The sequence below is a fragment of the Sus scrofa genome, chromosome 7, assembly GCF_000003025.6.
Source record: "Sus scrofa isolate TJ Tabasco breed Duroc chromosome 7, Sscrofa11.1, whole genome shotgun sequence".
Taxonomy (NCBI): domain Eukaryota; kingdom Metazoa; phylum Chordata; class Mammalia; order Artiodactyla; family Suidae; genus Sus; species Sus scrofa.
This window is the reverse complement of record NC_010449.5, coordinates 53,770,202-53,793,467: the sequence shown is the minus strand read 5'-3', so window position 1 is coordinate 53,793,467 and position 23,266 is coordinate 53,770,202. Positions and strand designations below refer to the sequence as shown.

The 23,266-nt window shown below is 57.0% G+C and overlaps 1 protein-coding gene across 2 annotated transcripts in view; it reads left to right on the top strand.

Moving 5' to 3' along the window:
• ALDH1L1 (aldehyde dehydrogenase 1 family member L1) overlaps positions 1–23,266 on the top strand; it is a 46,193-nt gene that overhangs the window by 1,310 nt on the left and 21,617 nt on the right. For both annotated transcript variants that reach the window (XM_021098212.1, NM_001244647.1), the window contains 12 exon segments: positions 2,968–3,119; positions 5,051–5,285; positions 6,031–6,196; positions 7,755–7,856; positions 8,516–8,605; positions 9,460–9,597; positions 11,454–11,579; positions 13,937–14,028; positions 16,175–16,319; positions 17,731–17,850; positions 18,976–19,103; positions 22,453–22,603. In XM_021098212.1, coding sequence (XP_020953871.1) covers positions 2,993–3,119; positions 5,051–5,285; positions 6,031–6,196; positions 7,755–7,856; positions 8,516–8,605; positions 9,460–9,597; positions 11,454–11,579; positions 13,937–14,028; positions 16,175–16,319; positions 17,731–17,850; positions 18,976–19,103; positions 22,453–22,603 — 1,620 coding nt within the window. In that variant the 5' untranslated portion in view covers positions 2,968–2,992.

The following is a 23,266-nucleotide window of genomic DNA, read 5'->3' as shown; positions in this document are numbered from 1 at the left end:
GGCTGGCAGCTGGGCACTGGGGCAGGAGTCCTGGGTGGCGCAACGGACCTCAGATGCCATGCAGCCCCACAGCGCCCTGGGCAGCAAGGGTGCCTGCTCGGGCAGGAGGCGGGGACTGGGCAGCTGCCTGATGAGGCACACTCTGCGTTTTGTCCCTCCTCGACCCTCCCCTGTGGCACCTGATTTTCCTGGTGCCAAACTCTAGGTGGGCTGTCCCTGCCCAGGTGCTTCACAGGTGACTTCCCTGCCCTTGCCTCCCTGCTTCCAAACAGATCTTTTTTGTCTGCTTTATTTTTCCACAAGTAATATACACCCAATATTAAAAAAAAAAAAAAAGAAGAAGAAGAAGTTCCCATCGTGGCGCAGTGGTTAATGAATCCAAGACTAGGAACCATGAGGTTTCGGGTTCTTTCCCTGCCCTTGCTCAGTGGGTTAACGATCCGGCGTTGCCGTGAGCTGTGGTGTAGGTCACAGAAGTGGCTCGGATCCCGCGTTGCTGTGGCTCTGGCTTAGGCCAGTGGCTACAGCTCCAATTCGACCCCTAGCCTGGGAACCTCCATATGCCGCGGGAGCAGCCCAAAGAAATAGCAAAAAGACAAAAAAAAAAGACTTCCGAACCCCAAAAACCTACCTGGTGACTTTTACCATTTCTGTGTGGCTCCTTCCAGGCTTTTACTGAGCAAGTACACATGCGCATACACACACACACACACATACACACACACACATACCACACGCACATACAGATACCCCACACATACCTCACACACATATACACACACCACACACGTAGATACCACACATATATACACCACACACACACAACCACATTCTCTTTCGCTTGACAGTAACTTTGGCCGAAGTTTTGAATCTTGACACCATCCAGCTTCTTTCTTTCTCTTGTGAATTGTGCCTTTGGTGTTGTATCTAAAAAGTTACTCAAAGTCATCTAGGTTTTCTCCTGTGTTACCTTTTAGGAGTCTTATACTTCTGCATTTTACAGTTACGTCTGTGATGCATTTTGAGTTAATTTTTATGAAGGGTGTAAGGTCTGCGTCTAGATTCATCTTTGGAATGTGGACCTCCAGTTGTTCCAGCATCATTTGTTGGAAAGATTATCTTGGCTCCTTTGTCACACAATAAAGATTTCAGAAGGCGAAGAGAACATCTCTCTGAACGTGGAGTAGGCAAAGATTTCTTTCTTTCTTTCTTTCTTTCTTTTTTTTTTTTTTTTTTTTTGTCTTTTCTAGGGCCGCTCTCCGCGGCATGTGATGGTTCCCAGGCTAGGGGTTGAATCAGAGCTGTAGCCGCCGACCTACACCAGAGCCACAGCAACACCAGATCTAAGCTGCGTCTGCGACCTACATCCACAGCCCACGGCAAGACCAGGAATCAAACCCGCAACCTCACGCTTCCTAGTCAGATTCATTAACCACTGTACCACCACGGGAACTCCTAGGCAAAGATTTCTTACACAGAATACAAAACCCACTCAGTATAAAGGGAAATTTTGATACAGCGCCCTATATTAAGAACGTGTGTTCACCGAAAGACACCATAGAGTGAAAAGGCCAGCCACACAACTGGGAGATGTTTTTCATATTATATCTGACAAAGGACTCATAGTCTAGATTATTTTTTAAAAATAATAAAACAAAACCAGGCAAACAAAAACCTCCTGCACGTCAATAAGGAAAAGACCACCAGTGGACAAAATAGAAAGATCTCTAAGTGGCCTATGAGTATAGAGAAACATGCACCCCTTCCTCATTGCGGACCTGCCCACAAACCCAGGGGGCCAGCGCTCTAGCTCCCACCAGCAGGACAGGAAACAGGAGGCCACGATGCAGAGCATGTGGAAACCCGACTGCCACTTTGGAACCAGCAGAGCCTGTCAAAGCTCAACATTTTCACACATGCTACCCAAGGATTCCACTTCTACATACTCACCCAACAGAAGTGTGAGCCTGGACTTGGCGAGTACCCTGTGCCAGAATCTTTATCGTGTCTCTCATGGGAACAGCCTCAAACTGGAAATATATCCATCCACAGCAGACTGGACAAAGGAGCATTTTTATTTATGCTCACAGTGAAACACTATGCAGCAGTGAGAATGGACATGGCCCAGTTATAGGGCCAGTGCTGCAGGGAAACAATCCTCAGAATGTCACACAGTCACTCTGTGAAAACGGATCGACCCATCCTCCTGGAGTACGGCTTCAACTCAGCGCTGGTCATAGGGTGTGTTCAGTGTGTGAACATTCATTGAGCTCTGTCCTTATGATTTGGACACTTCTCTGCATGCCCGAAGCATATATTGCTTCAATTAAATTTTCAGCAAAGTAGGTATATTTTTGTAAATGGACACTTTCAAGAAATATCTCCAGTGGGTACTGGGTTCTACAGGTCTGAGCATAGGGACTGAAGGACCAAACTTCGATCTAGCCGGGTGTTTCCTGTACACCATCCTTCTGGGCCAGCTCAGGGCCCCACCCCACCCTGCATCCTTGGCTGTCCAAGGAGCACCCTTCTTCACACGCCGTGGCGGGCAGGCCCTGCAGCCAGGCCCACGCTTTTTCCCACTCAGGGAAAGCCTGGCCTGAGGCTGAAAGCCTCTGAACAGGATCTTTCTCACCAACAAAGGAGGAAAGCAAGGCTGATGTGACTTCACCGAGGCCCCAGGCCTGGTCACAGAAACCTTCAAACCCCCTCAGACGGCCCTACACCAGCTCCGCACCATGTGGGAGGGGTCACAGAGCATCCACAGTAGCTATGCGACTCGCCACCGGCATCCAGAGTCCCACCATCCAGGCGGGACTGCCTCTCTGTCCCTCACACGGCCGTCTCCCTGCAGTGGCCGCCGCCCAGGGAGCCCAGAGCCTGGCCCAGGGGTTGGGGCGGGTGAGGTGCTGGGAGCTGCCCCAGGGCACATGACTTGGCTGACGCTGCAGGCTTATCCCTCCCCAGATCCTGCCGACCCGCCCCTGCGGCCATGAAGATCGCAGTGATTGGACAGAGCCTGTTTGGCCAGGAAGTTTACAACCACCTGAAGGAGGAGGGTCACAAGGTCGTGGGCGTGTTCACTGTGCCAGACCAGGATGGGAAGGTGGACCCCCTGGGTGAGTGGCTGTCCCGCAAGCAGAGCCTGCGGGGTCTTTTGTGGGGTCGTGGGCTTCCCTGGCTAGAAGCAGCTTCAGGTGGTCCACCCTGCATCCTGCTCAGGTGCCAACTGGCTGAGGGGCTTTTCTGGAACAAAGTGGAGTGTGGGATGGGGTTTGTATCCTGGAGAAGCCCAGCCTGCTCCCTGGGCCCCGCAGTCTGACCAGCTCCAGGGCCCCCTGACCCCAGCACCCAGGCTCTGAAAGGGCTGCCAAGTGGAGTCACCACAGGTCAGCATCCCGAGACGTGAATGCCCTACACCCCACCACAGGGAAGGCCTGTGAGCAGAGTCTGGGGCCCCTGCACCACCCCCTCCCCTGGAGTTTCTGCTTGGAGGGCCTAGGAATCTGTATTTCTGATATACAGCTATTCCTTTCCTCCTCCAGGAAGCAGGGCCCCAGCTCGATGAACAGACTCTCTGGGACACCCTCAGGCCCCATGGATTCAGAATGTGGGGCCAGGTTAGGGAGGGGGTCTTGCAGGAGTGGGGGGCGCTGGTGCATTGCGAACAGTGAGTCTCCCAGACAAGCAGTGCAGGCTGACCCCTGGCTCAGCTCTGGCACCGTCCCAATGCCAGTCAGGCCTTGGTTCTAGATCTGAGCTCAGCATGACCTGGGATCCAGCCTGAGTCCTGTCCCCAGCCTCTACGTGTCCCCTGACACCAGCTCTAAGGCTGGCTGGAGCTTCTCCTTGACCTGACCCTCAGATGTCCTGAGAAGCACCCCCCAGTCACAAGGTGGACATCCTTTGCGAGCACAGTCCACTCTGCTCACATGGAGCCCCCTCCCACAGTACCCCTAAACACAGGGCACAGAGGCAGAGGGGCAGTGATGGGTCAGAGCCAGTCAGGGCGACACTTCACCCAGGAGTGCCATGAGAGCACCAGGAAGAGCTAGACGGGTGCTGAGGAGGGCTGACAGGGGAGCGCTCTATGACTGTGGCCATGATCATGACCAAGGAGGAGCCGCCACCTCTGAGAGGCACTGGGGGAGGGGAGAGAGGGAAGAAGCTGTAACTCCTTTTTGTTTTGTTTTGTTTTTTTGTCTTGTCTGGGGCTGCACCCATGGCATATGGAGGTTCCCAGGCTAGGGGTCTAATTGGAGCTGTTGCTGCTGGCCTACACCACAGCCACAGTAACACCAGATCCGAGCCATGTCTACAACCTATACCACAGCTCACGGCAACGCCAGATCCTTAATCCACTGAGCGAGGCCAGGGATCGAACCTGCAGCCTCATGGCTCCTAGTCGGATTCATTAACCACTGAGCCATGACGGGAACTCCAGAAGCTGTAACTTCTAAAACTTGGAGGCTTGGGGCTATAACTCAGACCTTCGGGAAGGGTGCGCTGCTGCTGGGACCTGGGCCTCAGACACAGTGGGAGGGGCGAGCACTGGGGACAGTTCAGTGATGAAGAGGAAACCCCAAGCGGATACAGCAGATGCCCTGGGGTGAAGAAGTGATGCGGGTGGTGCTCCCAGGACAGGAACCCCGCCTCCAGCTTCTCAGTCTCCCTCCAGCATCCTTATTGTTGGCCCTTATGAAGCATGGTGGTGGGCAGAATTGCAGTTTTGAGGGCCCCAGCCCCCAGCCCAGAGAGCGCAGAGAGTGGAAAGGAAGTAACCTGGGGATGGACACAAGGCCTCCAGAGCAGTGAAGGCAAAAAAGTCAGGGGTCAGGCCGGAGTCTGGGAGAGAGAGGCACTCAGAAGCCCTGGTGGTCAGCAGAGGCCAGTCCAGGCAGAGCAGTCCCTGGGACCTGGGCCTGGGCCTTTGGCCGGCACCGTCCCACCCCTGGGCAGCAGGGAAGTTGGGAAGGACAGGCCTGGAAAGGAGATGCAAGAGGCACCCTGCTGGGGAAGGGGGGCAGGTTTCTCACCCACTGTCCCGCAGGCCTGAAGGCTGAGCAGGATGGAGTGCCGGTGTTCAAGTTCACCCGCTGGAGGGCAAAGGGGCAGGCTCTGCCCGACGTGGTGGCGAAGTACCAGGCCCTGGGTGCCGAGCTCAACGTCCTGCCCTTCTGCAGCCAGTTCATCCCCATGGAGATCATCAGTGCCCCCCGCTATGGCTCCATCATCTACCACCCGAGCCTGCTCCCCCGGCACCGAGGGGCCTCATCCATCAACTGGTGAGACAGGGCCAAGACTCCCCACCTGCCTGAGACTCCCTCTCAGCCCAGAGCTCTTCTCTGGTGCCCAGGAGCAGGCATTGCGGCAAGCTGCCAGATGGCATCCACACAATGGATTGCAGTGTGGTCCGTGGGCAAGAATCAGAATCAAGCATCGCCATACACTCTCATCCCCACAGGGAACTGTGAAGCGTCCTCTCCTACAGTGGGGTCTTTGGAACAGAGTAGGCTAAGGGGTTCCCAGAGGCCTGCTCTAACCCCCACCCTCTGCCAGTACTCTCAGCAGACCCCACTTGGAAAGAGATAGAGCTGGAGCAAAGAATCACCAAGATAGTTTGAGATGAAGAGAGGTGGTGTCTGGTGGGTGGAGCTATTCACAGAGGCCATCAGGGAAGGGAGACACCTGAGCTTCAAAAGAGAGTGGGTTTGTAGTCGGACTGGTCTGACTGGGACTCTGGCTCCCAGACCTCCAGTCCTGCATCCTTGCTTCTCTAGGCCTCAGACCCCTTATCTGTAAGAGGGACATGCAATGCCTGTTACACCAGTGGGAGAGATAAAGTTACATGAGGCATTAGGACTTTTAGCACAACTGACACACAGCTGGCATCAGTAAAGACCAGTTTCCTTCTTCCTGCTCTTGCCAGAGTGGAGACCAGTCCTCCCCTGGGGAGATGGGGGCAGACTCCAGGGCCTCCTTTGCCATGGTCCTTCTTCCTGGACTCAGGTTTCACTCTTCTGCTCCTAGGACCCTCATTCATGGAGACAAGAAAGCGGGGTTTACCATCTTCTGGGCGGATGATGGCCTGGACACTGGAGACCTTCTGTTGCAGAAGGAGTGTGACGTCCTCCCGGATGATACCGTGAACACGCTGTACAGCCGCTTCCTCTTCCCAGAAGGCGTCAAAGGGATGGTAAGGTCTGCCTCCAGGCCTGCCCCCTCCCAGGGAGAGACCTCGGAGCTAGCCAGGACCATGATCCCTCAATTCCAGGATCTGCACGGGGAACTCTCATTTCAGGGTTTCAAAGAGGCAGGATTAGGTCACACAATGTATTGGATTAGGCAGGACTCCTGCTTACAATTGTCAGAAAAGCTCAACAAGGTTTAGCCAAAGGTGGACATTTGGGGCTCATTTAAGAGAGAAGACTAGAGGCAGCCATGGCATCAAGCCTGGCTGAATCCAGAGGCTTGTCCTGTCGTGGGATTCACCCAGATTCTCTGTTCCTCTCTGATTAGCTTCATCCTCAGCTTGGCTGCCCTTAAAGGAGAGGAAAAGTCGCCACTGGCGGCGCAGAGTTTATACACACTTCTTGGTTCCAAAGGAAGAGAAACCCTCCCTCCCCTAGAATTTAGAAATGAAAACTCAGAAGAGACTCTGATTGGCCAATGTAGGTCATGTGACGACCCCAAGCCAATCACTGGCCGGGACCGTGGAGCGCTTTTATTGGCGCTGTCACGTGCTTCCTGCTTGGGGAGGTGAGGTCCTGCTGTGAGTGCCCCAGGAGGAGCACGGCTGGCGTCCTAGCGGTGTGTCGGGCGCTTAGCTGTCCAGTGCAGGAGGCCAGCCTGGAGTCATCAGGGACTGGCTCCATAGCACAGCAGTGACTGCTGTTCCCAGTTTTGCGGCCTGGGGTCCACCTGTCGCTAAAGGAGAGTGAGCACCTTCAGGTTTTACGTGAGAGACAGGAAGGGTTCACCTTGCACATCTCACAGAAAACAAGCAAAAGTATCCTTTAGGGCTGCACTGTTCAGTGGGTGGGCGCTAGTCACACGTGGCTATTAAATTAATTTAAATGAATTACAAAGACTGAGTTCACCAGTCTCACTGCCTACATTTTAGGTCCCTAGTAACTCAGGAGGATAGGGGTTTCTGAGTTGGACAATGCGGACAAGGAAAGTTCCCCCCTGGGCAGTCCTGCTTTAGACTGCTGACCTCTCCTGGCTTCTCAGCTTCTGTATCCCTGGCCCCTGACCCTCCCTCACAGTGGCCCAGCTCTTCCTGCCCACCTTCCCCTGTTCCTCCTTCCACAACCTTCTTCTTTGCTGTAGCAAAGGAACCGCTTTCTGCTAAACTTGGGACTTTGGAAACCCATCACACAGCTCAAGACCCCTTAAAAGGCAGGGAAGGCTGTACCACCATAGCACCATGGGTTAAGGGTCTGGCATCACTGCCGCCATGGCTCAGATTCAAGCCTTGGCCGGGGAACTTCCCCATGCCACAAGCACAGCCAAAAAAAAAAAAAAAAAAAAAATCAGAGAAGGTTTTAGGCAAAAGGCTTTAATTCATACAATCTTCAAAGAGCTTGTGTGGGCAAGGGACTGAAGTCGACTTGGACCTGTTCCTGCGGCACCTATGCCATGGGTGCTGGTCGTGCACCAGGTGTGGTGCCAGGCAGGTCTGATGAGTGAGGGGCTGGGACTTAGGGGAGGGTCCTAAAGCCGGGGACACCAACCCACCCAGGTCTTCTCAGGTTCAGGCCGTGAGGCTGATTGCCGAAGGCAAAGCCCCCAGACTCCCGCAGCCTGAGGAAGGAGCCACCTATGAGGGGATTCAGAAGAAAGAAACAGCCAGGGTGAGTGCCAGTCCCGCCCACCTGAAGCCTGCCTGTGCTGTGAGCTGGTTCTGGGGGCTGCCAGGTCCTAATTCTTTAAAGCCAGAGGAAAGAGCATGAGCCAGGGCCATGTGGCACCTGGATAGCAAGGGACAGGGTCTGTCTGGGTTCTTCCCAGTCCCTCTTTAGGAGGAGGCAGGCAGGGGCCCCAGGGAGAAGAGCAGAGGTGGGGGTGGCATGGGAATCAGCACAGTGCTGGGTGATCTCTGAGATGAGTTCCAGGAGATAATTCAATTCCTCTAGGTCCGGGTGCTAGGTGGGCCCGAGGCTGTATCTCTGGGCTTGTGGGTGCCATGGCAGGGGTCAGGGGTGTGTGGTCTGTGTGAGCTCTGTAGGTCAGGAGAAGCTCAGAGAGGAGGGGCATTGTAGGGGGGTGGGGGTGGGCCCACACTTTGTGTAGGGCCTTGGCCACCTTGGCAACAGAACGGTATCTTTCCCAAACCATCCTGGAGTTTGCCACCTGCCAAAGACTGGGGGTCCGAGCATGCCCAGAGCCGGACCTCCCAGCCCCTCCCAGGGCTCCACCCACTGTCCTGGTTCATCAGGGCAGAAGTGGAGGCCAGAGGTGTTGCCCGGATGGTCAGGGAGAGGGCGCTGAGCACACACATCCTGCCCCACAGATCAACTGGGAACAGCCAGCAGAGGCCATTCATAACTGGATCCGCGGGAACGACAAGGTGCCAGGTGCCTGGACAGAAGCCTGTGGGCAGGTGTGTCCCTGCGTGGCGGGGGTGGGCCGTGCTCCCTGTGCCCCCAGCTGAAACACTATCAAAATGTCTTTGAACTGAAGGGTAAATAGCTATTGCCCAGACCCCCAACCCCCTTGGCCAGCCCCTCAGGACCCCAGGCCTCCAGGCGCAGCAGCAGTTCTGAGGTTGAATTGTGCAGCTTGTAAAATATTTCAACTCCCAGCCCATGGTCTCTGTCAAAAGTTCCGAAATAGAAAAAGTAAATAAACCCAGTGAACCACCAGTGTGGTCCTAAGTAAAAGTGTACTGTGTTTACACCAAAAAGACTGTTCAGGAGCCAAGGGGCCTTCAAACCAAATGAGCTCTGTTGCTGTGAAGCAGCTTGTGTCGTGAGGAGGCAGTGACTGGTGAAAACATTCGAATTTTCTTACGTGAAGAGCATTCAGCTAGTGGTTACCTGTTGTCAGTTCTGAGGAATAGTTTACATTTTGCTTATGATTTCCAGAGACATAAGCAGGAAAGTGACTGAGGTCAAGTTAGTCTTGCTTGTCTTGCAAAATGAGCAAAATTAAGCTTTGCATGTCACTAAACTGGTTCTGTCGGCTCAGGGACTCTTCCAGGTAGGTTTCCATTTGTGTTTGATTTTAGCAGCTCTCAGAGACCCCAGGCCCAGCTCTGACCTGCCTTTACCATGGGTCAGAGGCCTCAGCACTTCCTGCAGGTCTTTCGTGTGCCCACCCCCGCCCCAGCGGGAGCTCTTGCATCTCGGCTGCCCCAGGGGGACCCCTGTCCCTTCCCAGCCTCACTCAGCCACATCTGGCCCTCACAGTGGGCCTCTTTCATCCACCGCTTTCCGGTTTTCCTGCCCTCAACAGAAACTGACATTTTTCAACTCAACGCTGAATACCGCAGGCCTGGTGCCAGAGGGAGAAGCTGTGCCCATCCCAGGAGCCCATCGGCCAGGGGTGGTCACCAAAGCGGGACTCCTCCTCTTCGGGAATGACGACCAAATGGTAACAGTGCTGCTGCAGGTCCCGTGTCCCTTCTGTAGGCTCAAGGCTATGTATGCAGTCTTGTCCGGGGCTCAGGCCCCACAGGAAGGCTCCATGCTGCACTGGAGAACACTGGGAATAAAGAGACCACAGGCTTCAAGAGGGGAGACCCCATACTTGCCCCCATCTGCTGGGATGGCCACTTCCCTGTCCCTGGAGGACTGGCCCCCTGCAAGCTGGGTGCCTTAGGTGGGTGTCAGTCAGAGAGGGCATCTCCAGGGAGCTCTGGCCAGGGCCTGGTTTCAGCCCAGCAGAATGCCAGGAGCCCAGGGTGCAGCCACTGGGCCTCAGTCTCCTTCTTTGTGCCAGGAAGCCATGGTGGGCACATCACATGCTCCAATTCACACAAGGTGACTGCTACTCAGAGTACCAGCTGTGATTTGCGTGGGAGTGTATTTCTGGAGCACCTTCGTGCCAGGCTCGGTTGTAAAACAATTCGATGTACAAATGTAGCTTTCCCAGCCACCCTGTGAAAGGTGTAGTGATGGTATCACTGTTTTACTGAGTAGAAGACAAAAGCAAAGAGATTTCAGTAACCTGCCCAGGGTCACCCGAGCTAGTCCGAGGCGGAGCCGGGATTCGAGCCCTAACACTCTGGCTCTGAGGCCCGGCACGTGGCTGTGATCCCCGAGCACTGAGGCTCACTACCGTGAAGTGGTTGGCAGGTCTGGGCCTCGAGATAACGTGGGATGAGGAAGAAGGAGGATGGGTGGGGTCTTCGGGCACTTTGGGGAATTTCAGTAAACACTGGGTGTTGGGCCCTGGGCGGCCATGTGTTCAGGCCAGGTGCATGTGGAGCGGCTTGGCCTGGACTGGTGGGAGCTCACCCTGGGCGCCCACCGTGCTGTGCTCGGCCGGTGGCAGGTGAGGCTGCCTGCGAGTTACAGTCTGTTGGTGCTTCAGGTATTCGTGGTTGATACCTGCAGTTGAAAGGTAATGTCTGTCTTGGGTCAGGTTCCTAAATTGGCACCTGAGACGAGCATTCTTGTGCATGTGAGTTGCCAGGGAGGCAGTGAGGGCAGAGGTCAAGGCCAAGCAGAGATGCGAGTCCTGGAGCAATGTAGCCTTGACCGACCCTAGGGCAGGCTCTGCGTTGTGACTGCATCTGCAGGCTCGGGCTGGGGTCTCCACCTCTGGGCAGAGTGAGGGGCGGGGCGGTGTAGCCCCTGGGCCTCACAGTCAGGAGAAGGATGCTGGGCAGACTACTCACACTTGCAGCAGCTGGAGGATGAAGGCGCCAGCCAGGAGGGCTGGACTGGGACCGTGTACTCCCATATCTACAAGTTCAGCAAGGCCACAGAGGCATCCTTGGCAGAGCCCCTTGGTGGAAGCTTCTTTTAGGAACCTGCACTGGGCCAGGCTGTCTTCAGCTCGAGGGCATCTCTGGAAGGCAGTGGGGCCGGGTCCTCAGGGAAGCTGACGCCAGTGCTACTGGGCATGTGCAGGGTTTCCATGGACCACTCTTGTCCCACGGACACGTCCTTGGCACCCCAGGGGGGGATCTGATGACCGTGTCAGGTTCCCATGGGGTTTCTGGAAGCTGGGCTGTTGGGTGACAGGTTGTTTTCTCCATTGACTTTCAAAGTGGTGCTTGAGCTATTTTTGTCTCATCAGCTTTATAAAATCATCAAACCACCACAGTGGGGTGGATAGCAGGGACAGTGAGCACAGTGAGTCCCTCAAGCAGCCCCGCCCCTGTCCTGTCTCCTCCTTGTAGCCAGTCTGGGCTCTGGGGGCCCACCTCCTGGTGAGGATGGCGAGGAGTGCATGCCCGCCGCAAGGGTAGCCACAGGTCCTGGGACAGCCTTCCTTTGCAGCTGCTGGTGAAGAACATCCAGCTGGAGGATGGCAAGATGATCCCAGCCTCGCAGCTCTTCAGGGGAATGGACAACAGCGCCCTGGAGCTGACAGAGGAGGAGCTGGCCACTGCGGAGGCTGTGCGGGTAAGACACACCTTGAGGGCTCCTGTCCAGTTGGGCAGGCTGTGCACTGCACATGTGTTTTGCAAATGGCCCTGCACACACTCTGAGGATGTACGTGCCTGCCCCAGGCATGGGGTTGGCTCTGCCCTGTCCTGGGGCTTCTCGATGTGCCCCCTCCTCTGCCGCTGGGCCCTGGGATGTGGCCAGCTGGGTCTGACTCCTCTGGGGATGCGTTGTCAACAGCAGACAAGTGAAACCGGAGCCCCTGCAATTGCTGAGGACTCAGATGCCAAGCTCATGGCCCTGCAATAGGGCAGGTGCACTGGGACCTTCCAGAAAGGCTTCCTGTGAGAGAGACCTGCCTATTCACCACGGGTGTCAGGGTTGGCCCACCTGCACTCCCAGCCAGCTTGCCTAGGGGACAGCACTTCCTCCCTGAGGTTCAGTCTGTCCCCACTGGAGTCCAGGCAGCGGACACTTCCAGAGCTGCGCCCACCCCCCCCCACCTCCCCCTCCTGGGAAGGCATGGTTTTGGTGGTGTTTCACTGTGTTGGGCAGGGGGCGTTGGATGGCTTTTCAGCCATTCATTCGTTGTCGTGCATATGCTTATTTAAGATACACGACCAGACACGAGTGTCCCTGCTCTGTGTCCCTCTCATGGGGAAGAGAGCCAGTGAACAACCAGGCCAGTGAATAATGTCATTTCACACGCTCAGAGATGACGCGTCTGGGAGGTGGGGGAGGGGGCTGGAGGCCAGGGTCCAAGGCAGAGGGTCAGGGAAGGCCACCCCGGGCAGGAGAGCTGGTTTGAGCTGAGACCTGGGTGGAACACAGCAAATGCCAAGGCCCTGGGAGTAGGGAACCACGGAGGGCCTGGCAGTGGCCACAGGGGACCAAGAGATGAGGACAAGCGCAGAGGGGCCCACGGTCCAGAGAGCACTGAGCACTTCCTTAGGTGAAAGCTGAGCATTTTGGGTATCTATTTAAAAAAAAAAAAAAAAAGCCATTTCATTTAAAAACTGTTTTTGGAGCGAGTGCTCTGGTGCCTGCTGCGCTGGGGTTACAGGCCAGCTGGACAGAAGATCTCTGGAGTTTACAGCCGAGTGCACTCAGGATGCGGGAGGCTGTGTGTTTTTCCGGGGACACTGGAAGGCTGAGGAAGTGACACATCTGGGAAGGACCGCTTCGTAGTCCCTGTTAGGACCTCAGTAAGCATCAGCGCTGAGCCCAAAGTCATGAGAAAAGCAGCTGCTCAGGAGCACATCTGGGAGTCTCAGGCATGAAGCCGAGAACGTGCAGGGCCCTGGGGCAGCACCAGCTCCTGCACCCCAGGCGCTCTGCCTGCCTTGTGCCAGGGCCTCCCAGGCTGTGCCCAGCCACTTGCACAGTTGAGGAAGCTGAGGCATGGGAGGCCACCTGCCTCGGACAGCTGCTGGGGGCCCCAGCTGGGTCTGAACGAGGCTATGTGGTCTCCCAGGTTCCACACATCCTAGGAGGGCTGGTGGCCAGCACGCCCACACACCCACAGTGACCGCTGGCCCCAGCCCCACTGGCACAGTGGTCAATGAAGGTTTGGGGAAGGGGTGATGTAGCAGATGGCCTGGAAGACTGCCCAGGATTTAAGCGTGAGCTGGGGGTTCAAGGAAAAATGTCACCCATGGATGGGAGCTGGGCAGAGGCCTGGGGAGTTGGCACAGCTGTGTGAGGGCAGGGTCAGTCACCGTGAGGATGGCAGGGGCACATCCGTGGAAGCTTTCTGAGAGGCCGGGGAGAGGCTGGCCTGGAAGTCTCTGGTGGGGCCTCGCCCACTCTCCATTCGGGCAGTGACCAGGCAGATCCTGTAGCCCGGCCTGGGTGTGGGGCCAGAGAACAGCCATCTCGACCTGTCTCACTGTGATCCTGCAGATGGCCTGTCTCTGCTGCCCACTCAGCTTCCACGGACCTCTCATGCGGGCCCCACTGCTGTCCACTGCCAGCCCAGGACAGCGGGGCATAGTGCCAGCTGGTCTCTCAGTGAAGATGAGACCCAGACCTCCTGAACCCCATCCGTGGGCCCCGCTCACACTCCAAAGCACCCCACCGTGCTCTCCTTCCCGTGTCGCAGCACAACACCCCAGTGTCCTGCTGGGACCCCCACCCAGGACGACATACCAGGTGGGGCCGGCCTCGCACCATCCCGGGCCTGGTGCAGGGGCCCCGAGAAGCTGGGGTCAAAGTAAGGTGCATCCGAGGAGTCTGGGCCCCTCCTTCCCCAGGACTGCAGGAGGAGCAGCCTGGAGTGGATAGCAGCCCAGCCTGGCATCAGGCAGTGCACACCCCCACCCCCGTAGCCACCCCCCACCCCCAGGCGCCGTGTTCTCCCCTCTCCTACTTTCCAGGGTGCCTGGAAACGGATTCTGCCCAGCGTCCCAGAGGTTGATGACTCCACTGATTTCTTCAAGTCGGGCGCCGCGTCGGTGGATGTTGTGAGGTGAGGCTGGGGGTGGGGGTCCCTCCCCAGGCACCTCTGGGTCCGAAATCACCCCAAAACTGAGTGGCGGGAAACAACTCTGTTACACTCATGGACCGTGTAGCTCAGGGATCCAGAGAGGACTCATGTGTGCAGGCCTCACCCCCACCCACCCCCTGCCGGGATGGAGTGGAGGCAGCTGCAGCAGCTGGACAGGGAATCCCACCCTCAAGCTGGCTTCTCACTGCATGTATCAGGGGCCCAGAGTGGCCACTCTGGATCTTGGACGGCTCATGGCTCTGCAAGCGCAAGGCCAGCAAGTGAGCAGATGTGGACCCTGCCCTGTGGGTCCCAGTGTTCACAAGCCCACCCAGATTCAAGGGCAGGGGTGGGGGCTGAGACCCACTCCTCACAGGAGGAAGATCAAAGAATGCATGACTGGGGAGTTCCCGTTGTGGCTCATAGTACCCGTGAGGACACAGTTTCCATCCCCTGCCTCCCTCAGTGGGTTAAGGATCTGGCATTGCTGTGGCTGTGGCGTAGGCCAGCAGGTGCAGCTCCAATTCAACACCTAGCCCAGGGACTTCCATATGCTGCAGGCGCAACAGAAAAACAAAAGAAAAAGAATGTGCAGCTGCTTTAAAACTGCCCAGAGTAGAGTTTCCATCGTGGCGCAATGGAATTGAATCCGACCAGGAACCATGAGGTTGTGGGTTCCATCCCTGGCCTCGCTCAGTGGGTTAAGGATCCCAAGTTGCCATGAGCTGTGGTGTAGGTCACAGATGCGGCTTGGATCTGGCATTGCTGTGGCTGTGGCGTAAGCTGGCAGCCAACAGCTCCGATTAGACCTCTAGCCTGGGAACCTCCATATGCCGCAGGTGTGGCCCTAGAAAAGGCAAAAAAACGAACAAACAAACAAAAAAAACTGCCCAGAGCCCAATACCCCCGTAAAAGCCAATTGTGTTGGGAAGAGGGGCAGGCAGGACTCCTCTTCTGCCCCTCCCTGGTCAGGCCCCCATGGACAGCCAGGCCCCATGGTTCAGGTTGCCTACCTCAGCTTCTTATGAGCTGTCCTGCTCGCTGGGTATCAGTGGTCTTAAGTTCTCATTTGTATAAAGTTTGCATGTGTGTTCATCAGCGATGTTGGCTTGTGTGTTTTCTTGTGGTGTCATTATCTGGCTTAAGCATCAGGGTGAAGCTTCTGTTCAATCTTTTGCTTATTTTTACTTGGATCGTTTTCTTGGTATTGATTTCTTTTTTCCTTTTTGGCTATACCCACAGTATAGGGAAGTTCCTGGGCCAGGGATCAAAACCCATAGCTGTGGCAATGCCAGATCTTTAATGCACTGAGCTGGACCGGGGATCTAACTTGTGTTGCCACAGAGATAACACTGGATCCTTAACCTGCTGCACCACAGTGGGAAGTGCCCTTAGTATTGATTTTTAAGAGTAATTTATTTAGGAGTTCCTGTCGTGGCTCAGTGGTTAACAAATCCAACTAGGAACCATGAGGTTGCGGGTTCGATCCCTGGCCTGGCTCAGTGGGTTAAGGATCCGGCCTTGCCGTGAGCTGTGGTGTAGGTCACAGACAAGGCTCGGATCCTGCGTTGCTGTGGCTCTGGCGTAGGCCGGTGGCAACAGCTCCGATTGGACCCCTAGCCTGGGAACCTCCATATGCCGCGGGAGCGGCGCAAGAAATGGCAAAAGGACCAAAAAAAAAAAAAAAAAGTTATTTATTTACGTAATTTGAAGACAGGTCTTTTATCAGATATATGATTTGGAAATATTTCCTCACAATCTGTGGCTTGTCTTTTCATTCTTTTAACAGTGTTTTTCAATGATTATTATTAATCTTTTAGTTATTAACAGATGGATTGTCTCATTTACTCCTTAGAAAATCATAGAGGAAACATTCTTATTCCAATTTTGCAGGCAAAGAAATTAGGCTCAGAGGAATTGGTCACTTGCCCAAGGTTACAGATTAGTTAAGTGGTGGAGCCAGAACTTGCGACCAGGGCCTCCTGAATCTGTGGACTGGGCTTTTACCCTAATTCTCAACGGGCACTCACACTTTGGGTGTTGAGACGAACCGCCGCCTCCACTGCTGGAACAGTGCCGGTCTGCGCAGCCTCTTCCATTGTCTCACTTTTCCATCCTCTTTCCTCAGGCTGGTTGAGGAGGTGAAGGAGCTGTGTGATGGCATGGAACTGGAGAATGAAGATGTTTACATGGCCACTACCTTTGGAGACTTCATCCAGCTGTTAGTGAGAAAGCTGCGAGGGGACAAGGAGAGCGAGTGTGTCATTGACTATGTGAGTCCTGGGCCCCCCATGCAGGCCAGGCCAGCAGACCCTCTGACCCCCACGTCTGTGCATCCACAGTGACACCTGGGGGAAGCCAGGAGCCCAGGAGCCCACCCTTAGTGACCCAGGCTCCCCTGGTAACTCTGGAGAGCCTGGAGATGCCAGGGGGTCGGCAGACCAACCAAGGAACGTGTGGTCCCAAGACTGGAGTCAGGTGTTCAGAAGAGACTCTTAGCATGTGCTTCTCTCCCTGCCCGTACCTCTGGAGGGGGTTCTGCCATGGTTTCCAGCCCTGTCAACCTGGCCTGCATCCCTGGGTGACCCTGGCCCCTCGTTCTGGTGTCACCACCTCCTTCCTGTGTCCTGGCCCAGCAGTGGCAGAGGCTTCCTGCTCTGGTCAATCAGCATCTCAGCTCTTCCATCACCTGGGCAACTAGGCATCCCTTTAAGAGAGGACTCGAGAATGTTTCTCCAATAAGGAAGACAAAGGATTCTGTCCATTCAACTTGTGTATTATAAGTATGAGGAGGAAGTAACTGCAAATCTATTTTTTGTTTGTTTGTTTGTTTGTTTGCCTTTTCTTGAGCTGCTCCTGCAGCATATGGAGGTTCCCAGGCTAGGGGTCGAACCAGAGCCGTAGCCACCGGCCTATGCCAGAGTCACAGCAATGAGGGATCCGAGCCATGTCTGCAACCTACACCACAGCTCACGGCAAGGCTGGATCCTCAACCCACTGAGCAAGGCCAGGGATCGAACCCTCAACCTTACGGTTCCCAGTCGGATTCGTTAACCACTGTACTATGACGGGAACTCCTGCAAATCTATTTTTTTAAAGACTTTCTTTAAATATCACCCTGAGGGTGTCTCAGTCAGCTACGAGCTCCTATAGGAATTAGCTTTGTGGTAGTTTATTTGGCTGGAAGTTTGGAACAAAGGCTGATGAAGAAAGTGCAGATGACCAGATGGACCCCACGTTGGCCTTGGGGCTGGACAAATGGCTGATGGAGGGCTAGCATCCAGCAGGGACTGCAGGCCCTCAGGGCAGCAAGTGGGGCTGGGTCATGTCTGGGGCCACATGTGCTGTCCCCTGCTGGCCCTTCCTGTGTGTGGAGGCCAAGCAGCCAGCCCAAGGCCGGCCTGTGGTCAGTGGCAGAGCAGGCTCCGGCCAGGCAGTCTGGCTGCAGAGTCTGTGCCTCCAGCTCTTTTTATCACTCAGCCGCCACGGCTGCCCACAGCATGGCTTCCTGGGCAGCAGTGCTGAATCAGCAGGGAGGCTCCAGGAGGCCACGAGGCCTTGAGCCCTGCCTGGCCCCTCGGTTGTGTGTTGTGTTCCTTTGTCTCTGGTGAGTTCGTGCCCGTCCCTGAGGCCCATTCATGAATAATCCAACTGAAGCTCAGGTCTGTGGCCCTTCCTTGCCAGGTGGAAAAGGCAGTGAACAAGCTGACCCTCCACATGCCCCACCAGCTCTTCATTGGGGGCGAGTTTGTGGATGCTGAGGGGGCCAGGACCTACGAAACCATCAACCCGACTGATGGAAGCGTGAGTGCAGGTCCCCGCAGCCACCTCTCCCATCGGCCCCCAGTCTAGCCTCTGAGCCCTGGCCGGGGGCCTCTGCCTGTGCAAGAAGGCATGATAGTCAGGCCCTCGCCCTTCCTATGAAGAGGGAACTCCAGAGAGGGTGTGACAGGGAGGCAGAGGACTCTGAAGGGCCTGGAGGAAAGGAGGCCATGCCCTCCCCCCACACTTCAGCAAGGACCCCAGTGCAGGCCCCCTCGTCAGTGCCCACGAATGTCCTCACACTCGCACAGCTCACTCACTCCTATGGCAGTGCATCTGCAGAAAACTTCCTCCTTTGTGGGGAGGTAAAAAAGTGATGGACAGGCTGTGGACACACACGGGCCCTCAGGTGGGAAGGTCAGGAGCCTTTAACCATCTAGAACCCCATTTCGGGAGCCCGGGGTGGGAGGCTGTGGGGACGGGGCTGCCTGGTACTGGGGCCTTGGGCGGGGAGGGCACAGCCTACCTGTGGTGACCAGCACGGAGGCTCTGGCCTCAGCCTTCCCACCCCTGTCCAAGCAGCAGGCAGTGGAGGGCCTGCACGGCAGTGCATGTGTGCAGGGAATGTGGGGATCAGGCCAGTCCAGCCTGTTTTACTTAAGAAATAGTCCTGGGTGCTCACTTCGGCAGCATATAGACTAAAATTGGAATGATACAGAGAAGATTAGCATAGCCCCTGCACAAGGATGACATGCAAATTCGTGAAGCGTTCTGTATTTTTCTGTACAGTAGAAAATTGACAGAACACTGTTAACCAGCTAGAATGGAAGAAAATAAAAATCATTCCATTAAAAAAGAAAAAGAAGAAATAGTCCTGGAACTCAGTAAGTGTATGGGCCTCTGCTCTTGGATTGAAAATGCTAAGCTGACCCTCAGCCTTGTGGCCGCAGCCTGAGTCTCTCACCATGTTTGGGGTCAGTGGGAGAGTGACGAGAGGCCCTTGGGACGTAGAGACACAGACCCGCTGGAAGGCCGCCTCCCCTCTCTCTCTGTGCACATCTCCTGCCCTCCTGTTGGCCTCCCTTGCCCTCTGAGTCTGCCCAGGTGGCTGGAGGGCAGGTGGGGGGATGATCTCTCTGGGGGGGCTCACATTCTGCTCCACCACAGGTCATATGCCAGGTGGCCCTGGCCCAGGTCAGCGATGTGGACAAGGCAGTGGCTGCCGCAAAGGATGCCTTTGAGCACGGGCTGTGGGGCAGGATTAGTGCACGGGACCGCGGCCGCCTCCTGTACAGGTGAGGGCCCCTCCACGCCCGCCTTCAGCACTAGTGCCTTCACTCGGGGGAGGGAGGTACCCAGGTCCTGATGGGAGGAGGCAAGTCCTGGGCAGGCCGTGCCACCTGGCCTGAGACTCAGAAAAGGCTTCTCAGAGGAAGTGACCCCAGACATAGGGAAGAGATGTCCCCAGCGGAGGGAGCAGTGTGAGCAGCAATGAGGCACAGAAGGCAGGTGTGCTTCGGAGGGCAGTGAGGCTCTCAGCTGGTGCTGGGCCAGCCGGCCCAGATGGGCACAGTGTTTTGGGGTGGGGCCCTGCACGCAGAAGCTGGCTGGGTGGGGGCCACCCTGCCTGCATGGCCTTGCTCAGCCTGGCTCCCACCAGGGTCTCCTGTCTTGCGTTTCCTTTTTTTGTAAACCAGGGAGGAGGGAGCCTCCCCCCTTGGTCCCATCAGAAGTGGGCTCATGGCCACAGGTGGGGGTGAGGCCCGGAAGAGAGTGCCGCCCTCCTAGAACCAGGAGGTCCCTGGTGCCTCCAGAGGGGGTTGCTGGGCAGCGCTGGCAAGCCCGTGAGCCTATGTCAGGAGGCTGCTTTTAACTCTGAGTCCCAGGGAGCCAGGTGTGGAGCCTGGCCCTTCTGTGGTCCAAGCTTGTCACCTGGCAGGAAAGCCCCCACTGTGGCCTTACAGTCTCAAGGCCTTTTGTTTCTATCCCAGGGGCCAGGGCAGCTCCCACACAGGGAGCCAGCAGGGGGCCTGCATGGTTTGCAGAAGAGAATAAAGGTGGTGTGTTCGGGCCGGGGCATGCCCATCCTGCTGGATCTCGGGGTAGCTTCAACACCCTTGGAAGACACTGGCTGGACCCCTGGGCCCCTGCAGATCCCACAGAGCTAACAAGGGCATGGCCTGTGGTGTGACCCTGGCCTGGGGGCCGGACCCTGTGGACTCCCTGAGCCTGACCAGCCCTGCCCCCAAGATGCTCTGCCGCCACCTAGTGGCACATGTTGGGAGGGCACCCTGGACACAAGGACCTGGGGAGGTGCCCACAGCGGCTGAGAGCCCCTGGGGACCCCGCCTCTGACTCAGGCAGCCTCTTAGTCATGGAGGAGAGAGCCGGGATTTCCCACAGGAAATGCTGCAGGGTGCCCCCGGTTCACAAGGGAAGCAGGAGCCCCAGGGAGAAAGGAGTGGATCCCAGGAGGGCCCCAGGTAGTTGCAGGAGAGGCGCAAGACAGCCTGGAAGGGAGACGCAGAGCAGGTCCCCCACAGTCCCAGGACCCCAGGGGCCATGTGCCCAGCTGCACAGTGGCCCCACAGCGCTGGTGGGCGTCTGCCCTGTGCTCGGACACTGCCATGGGCCCACAGCCAAGGGTCTAGTGGAGGTCTGAGGGAGCAAGGCCGAGCCGCCTGGCATCTCCGCATCTCAAGGAGGACAGCGCTGTCCCTCTGCCCTCGCCGACCTGGCGCCACATGGGCACCGGGCTCTGGGAGGTGAAGGTGCCGCTCCCCAGGCTGTCGGTCGGACAACCTGCACAGGGGCCCTGGGGCCCCCGGGTAGCTCAGGTGGTGGTTACTTAGGGATCTATGACAGGGTCACATCACAGGCACATTGTCTACAACTGTTGGAGGAATTTGGGGCTGATCAAGGAAAAAGATGTGACTGCAAAAGGCAGCAACACACAGCAGGCTTTATCAGGTGGCACCCCCGCAGCAGGAGACCTTCAGAGTCTGTCGTGGGGGAACAGGAGGAGTGCAAGGGAACTTCTAGGGGGCAGAGGGGTCTGAGAGGGAGCTCCCAGATCCAAGTGATGTCACGCAGCAGCACCGGGGGGCTCCAGGTCAGGGGACTGGGACGGCCAGTGCCCATAACTGCACAGCGCAGGAGTTGGGTGAGGTTCCTGGGGGATGCAAAGCAAGCAGGCTCTAAATGGCTAAAAATGTGCATGTTTGGGCTGTTTTAGATAACTGGATATGTAAAAGTTGGCACTGGCAGGCTCTGGAGCTGACGTGTCTCAGGCTAGAGCAAGGGCATAACCACCAAGGGGCCAACTCTCAGAGCCACGTTGTGCTCACTTACCACGCACTGCATGGCTCTGGTTCTGTCCTAGTAGCGGATGGAACCCTCATCCTTGTCATGCCTACAACATGGTGTTTCCACTGTCGGGTCTCTCATCTTTCTCAGACGGTGACTTACTGTTGCTCCTCTTACCCAGAGAGTGACCCAGGTGTGTCACTGTCTCTGTGGTGACGTTGTGGCTCTGCCGCTGTTGCTGAGCTCGTCCACTCAGTCCCTAGTTTCACTCGCCAGCCTTGCGCTGGATAGGGGCCATGTGCCCAGGGGTGTGGAGACCAGATACCATCTGTCCTCGTGGGAAGGGCAGACCGTGTGGTGCTGTCCCCTTTGTGAACATCTGTGACAGTCAGTGAGGTTTGGAGGAAGGCGGAAGGCGGAAGGCGCTGGCAGGACGCGGCAGGGAGATGCGCTGGCCTCAGGTCGGGGGACTAGGGTCGCAGAGGGTGTGCCATCGAGTCAGGGTCTGAGAGAGGCCCAGAGGTTGGAACGGGAAACAGGAGTGTAGGGAGTGCTCCCTGAAGACCCCAGGCAGGGGGCTGACTCATGAGGAGGAGGGGAGGGGAGGCAGCCAGCGAGCACCTGTGGTCCAGGAGGAAATGGGCAGGGCCTCAGGGCTGGTGGGCCAGGCTTGGGGCTGGGGGCTGCAGCCTGAGTGTGGTGGGCTGCCTCGGGGCCCTGGGGGTTCAAGCAGGATGGGAGCAGACCCGTGCTGTTCGGGCCGAGCTGACGGCCGTGTGCAGGAAGCACAGGTCGGTGGGCTCCAGTCCCATGGCCAGAGCCCCCCCATGTGTGAGACTAGGGGCTGCTGGGTCGGTGGTCTCCGTCCACTCTGTCCCCAGAAGTGTGACGCCCTCGCAGCAGAGAGGGGCCCATGTCAGCTCCTAGGTGCCTGCAGCAGCTCACCCATCAGGACCAGGGGGGCGGCTGGAGGTGGGCTGTACAGATGCACCTGCCCTAACGTGCCTCTGTCACCCCTCCCTCCTCATCCCTGGTGACAGCCAGCATAGAGGGCCGGCACACTTCCCTGGGCCATGAGGCTGTCCGGACAGAGAGGGTGTGACTTTGGAAGACAGTGACCCCATGTGGCAGAGGCAGGATGTCTTCTTATTAGGAGGCAGGCAGTCTCATGAAAGGGGGTTGAGGGCACCATCCTCACAGCCTCCAGCCCGCTGTCCCATCTCACAGATGAGGCCACTGGGGTCAGCGCCTGCACAGGGCAGTTCTGGGAGTGAAGGCAGGGTCCCAACACAGGAGAAGCTGTGCCAGGCCTGAGCCAGCCCTCCTCACCTCTGCCAGGTTGGCAGACCTCATGGAACAGCACCAGGAGGAGCTGGCCACCATCGAGGCGCTGGATGCAGGTGCTGTCTACACACTGGCCCTGAAGACCCACGTGGGCATGTCCATCCAGACCTTCCGCTACTTCGCTGGCTGGTGCGACAAGATCCAGGTGGGCCCCGCAGGCAGATCAAGCCAGCACGGCGCCCCAGGGACAGCACTCTGAACGCTGTGCAGAGAGTCACCACCACCTTGTGGCTCCAGTCTGTGGGCAGAAGTGCGGGCTTGGCCGGGGTCTGTGCCAGGGTCTCACGAGGTCCTTGCCAAGGGGGGAGGTGGGCCAGGACTCACTAGCATCTCCAGGCAGGACCAGGTGTGGGCAGAGCTCAGTCCTATGGGGCTGTGGCGGGCAGAGGCTCTGGCCCTTGCTGTGCCCTCCACTCGCATCCCAACCCCAACACTTCTGCCCTTCTGCCCCCTGTGGTTATGTTGCCCCCAGCCCAGCACCACCTCCCCACCCTAAGGCCGGCTGTGCCATGTTGTGGCATGGCTGAGGGGGCAGAGGGCGGCTCACCAGGCCCCAGGGGTCAACATGTCACGGGTGTGGCGGCGGGGGGGATTATTAGAGGTCTGCCTGCTGTGGGCAGTGGTGTGTGAGCCCCTCCCCAGGGAGGCCCATGGCCGCAGAGTTCTCAGGTCTCTGCCAGCTCTGGGCTCCCCACCCCTCCCCTCCACAGAGGGTGAGGGAGGGGCCATCACAGGGCCTCCTGGGCCCACACAGCCTCCAGGGGCAGTTGGCCCCCACCCTGGCCCTTCTCTGCCCCATAGGCCACCC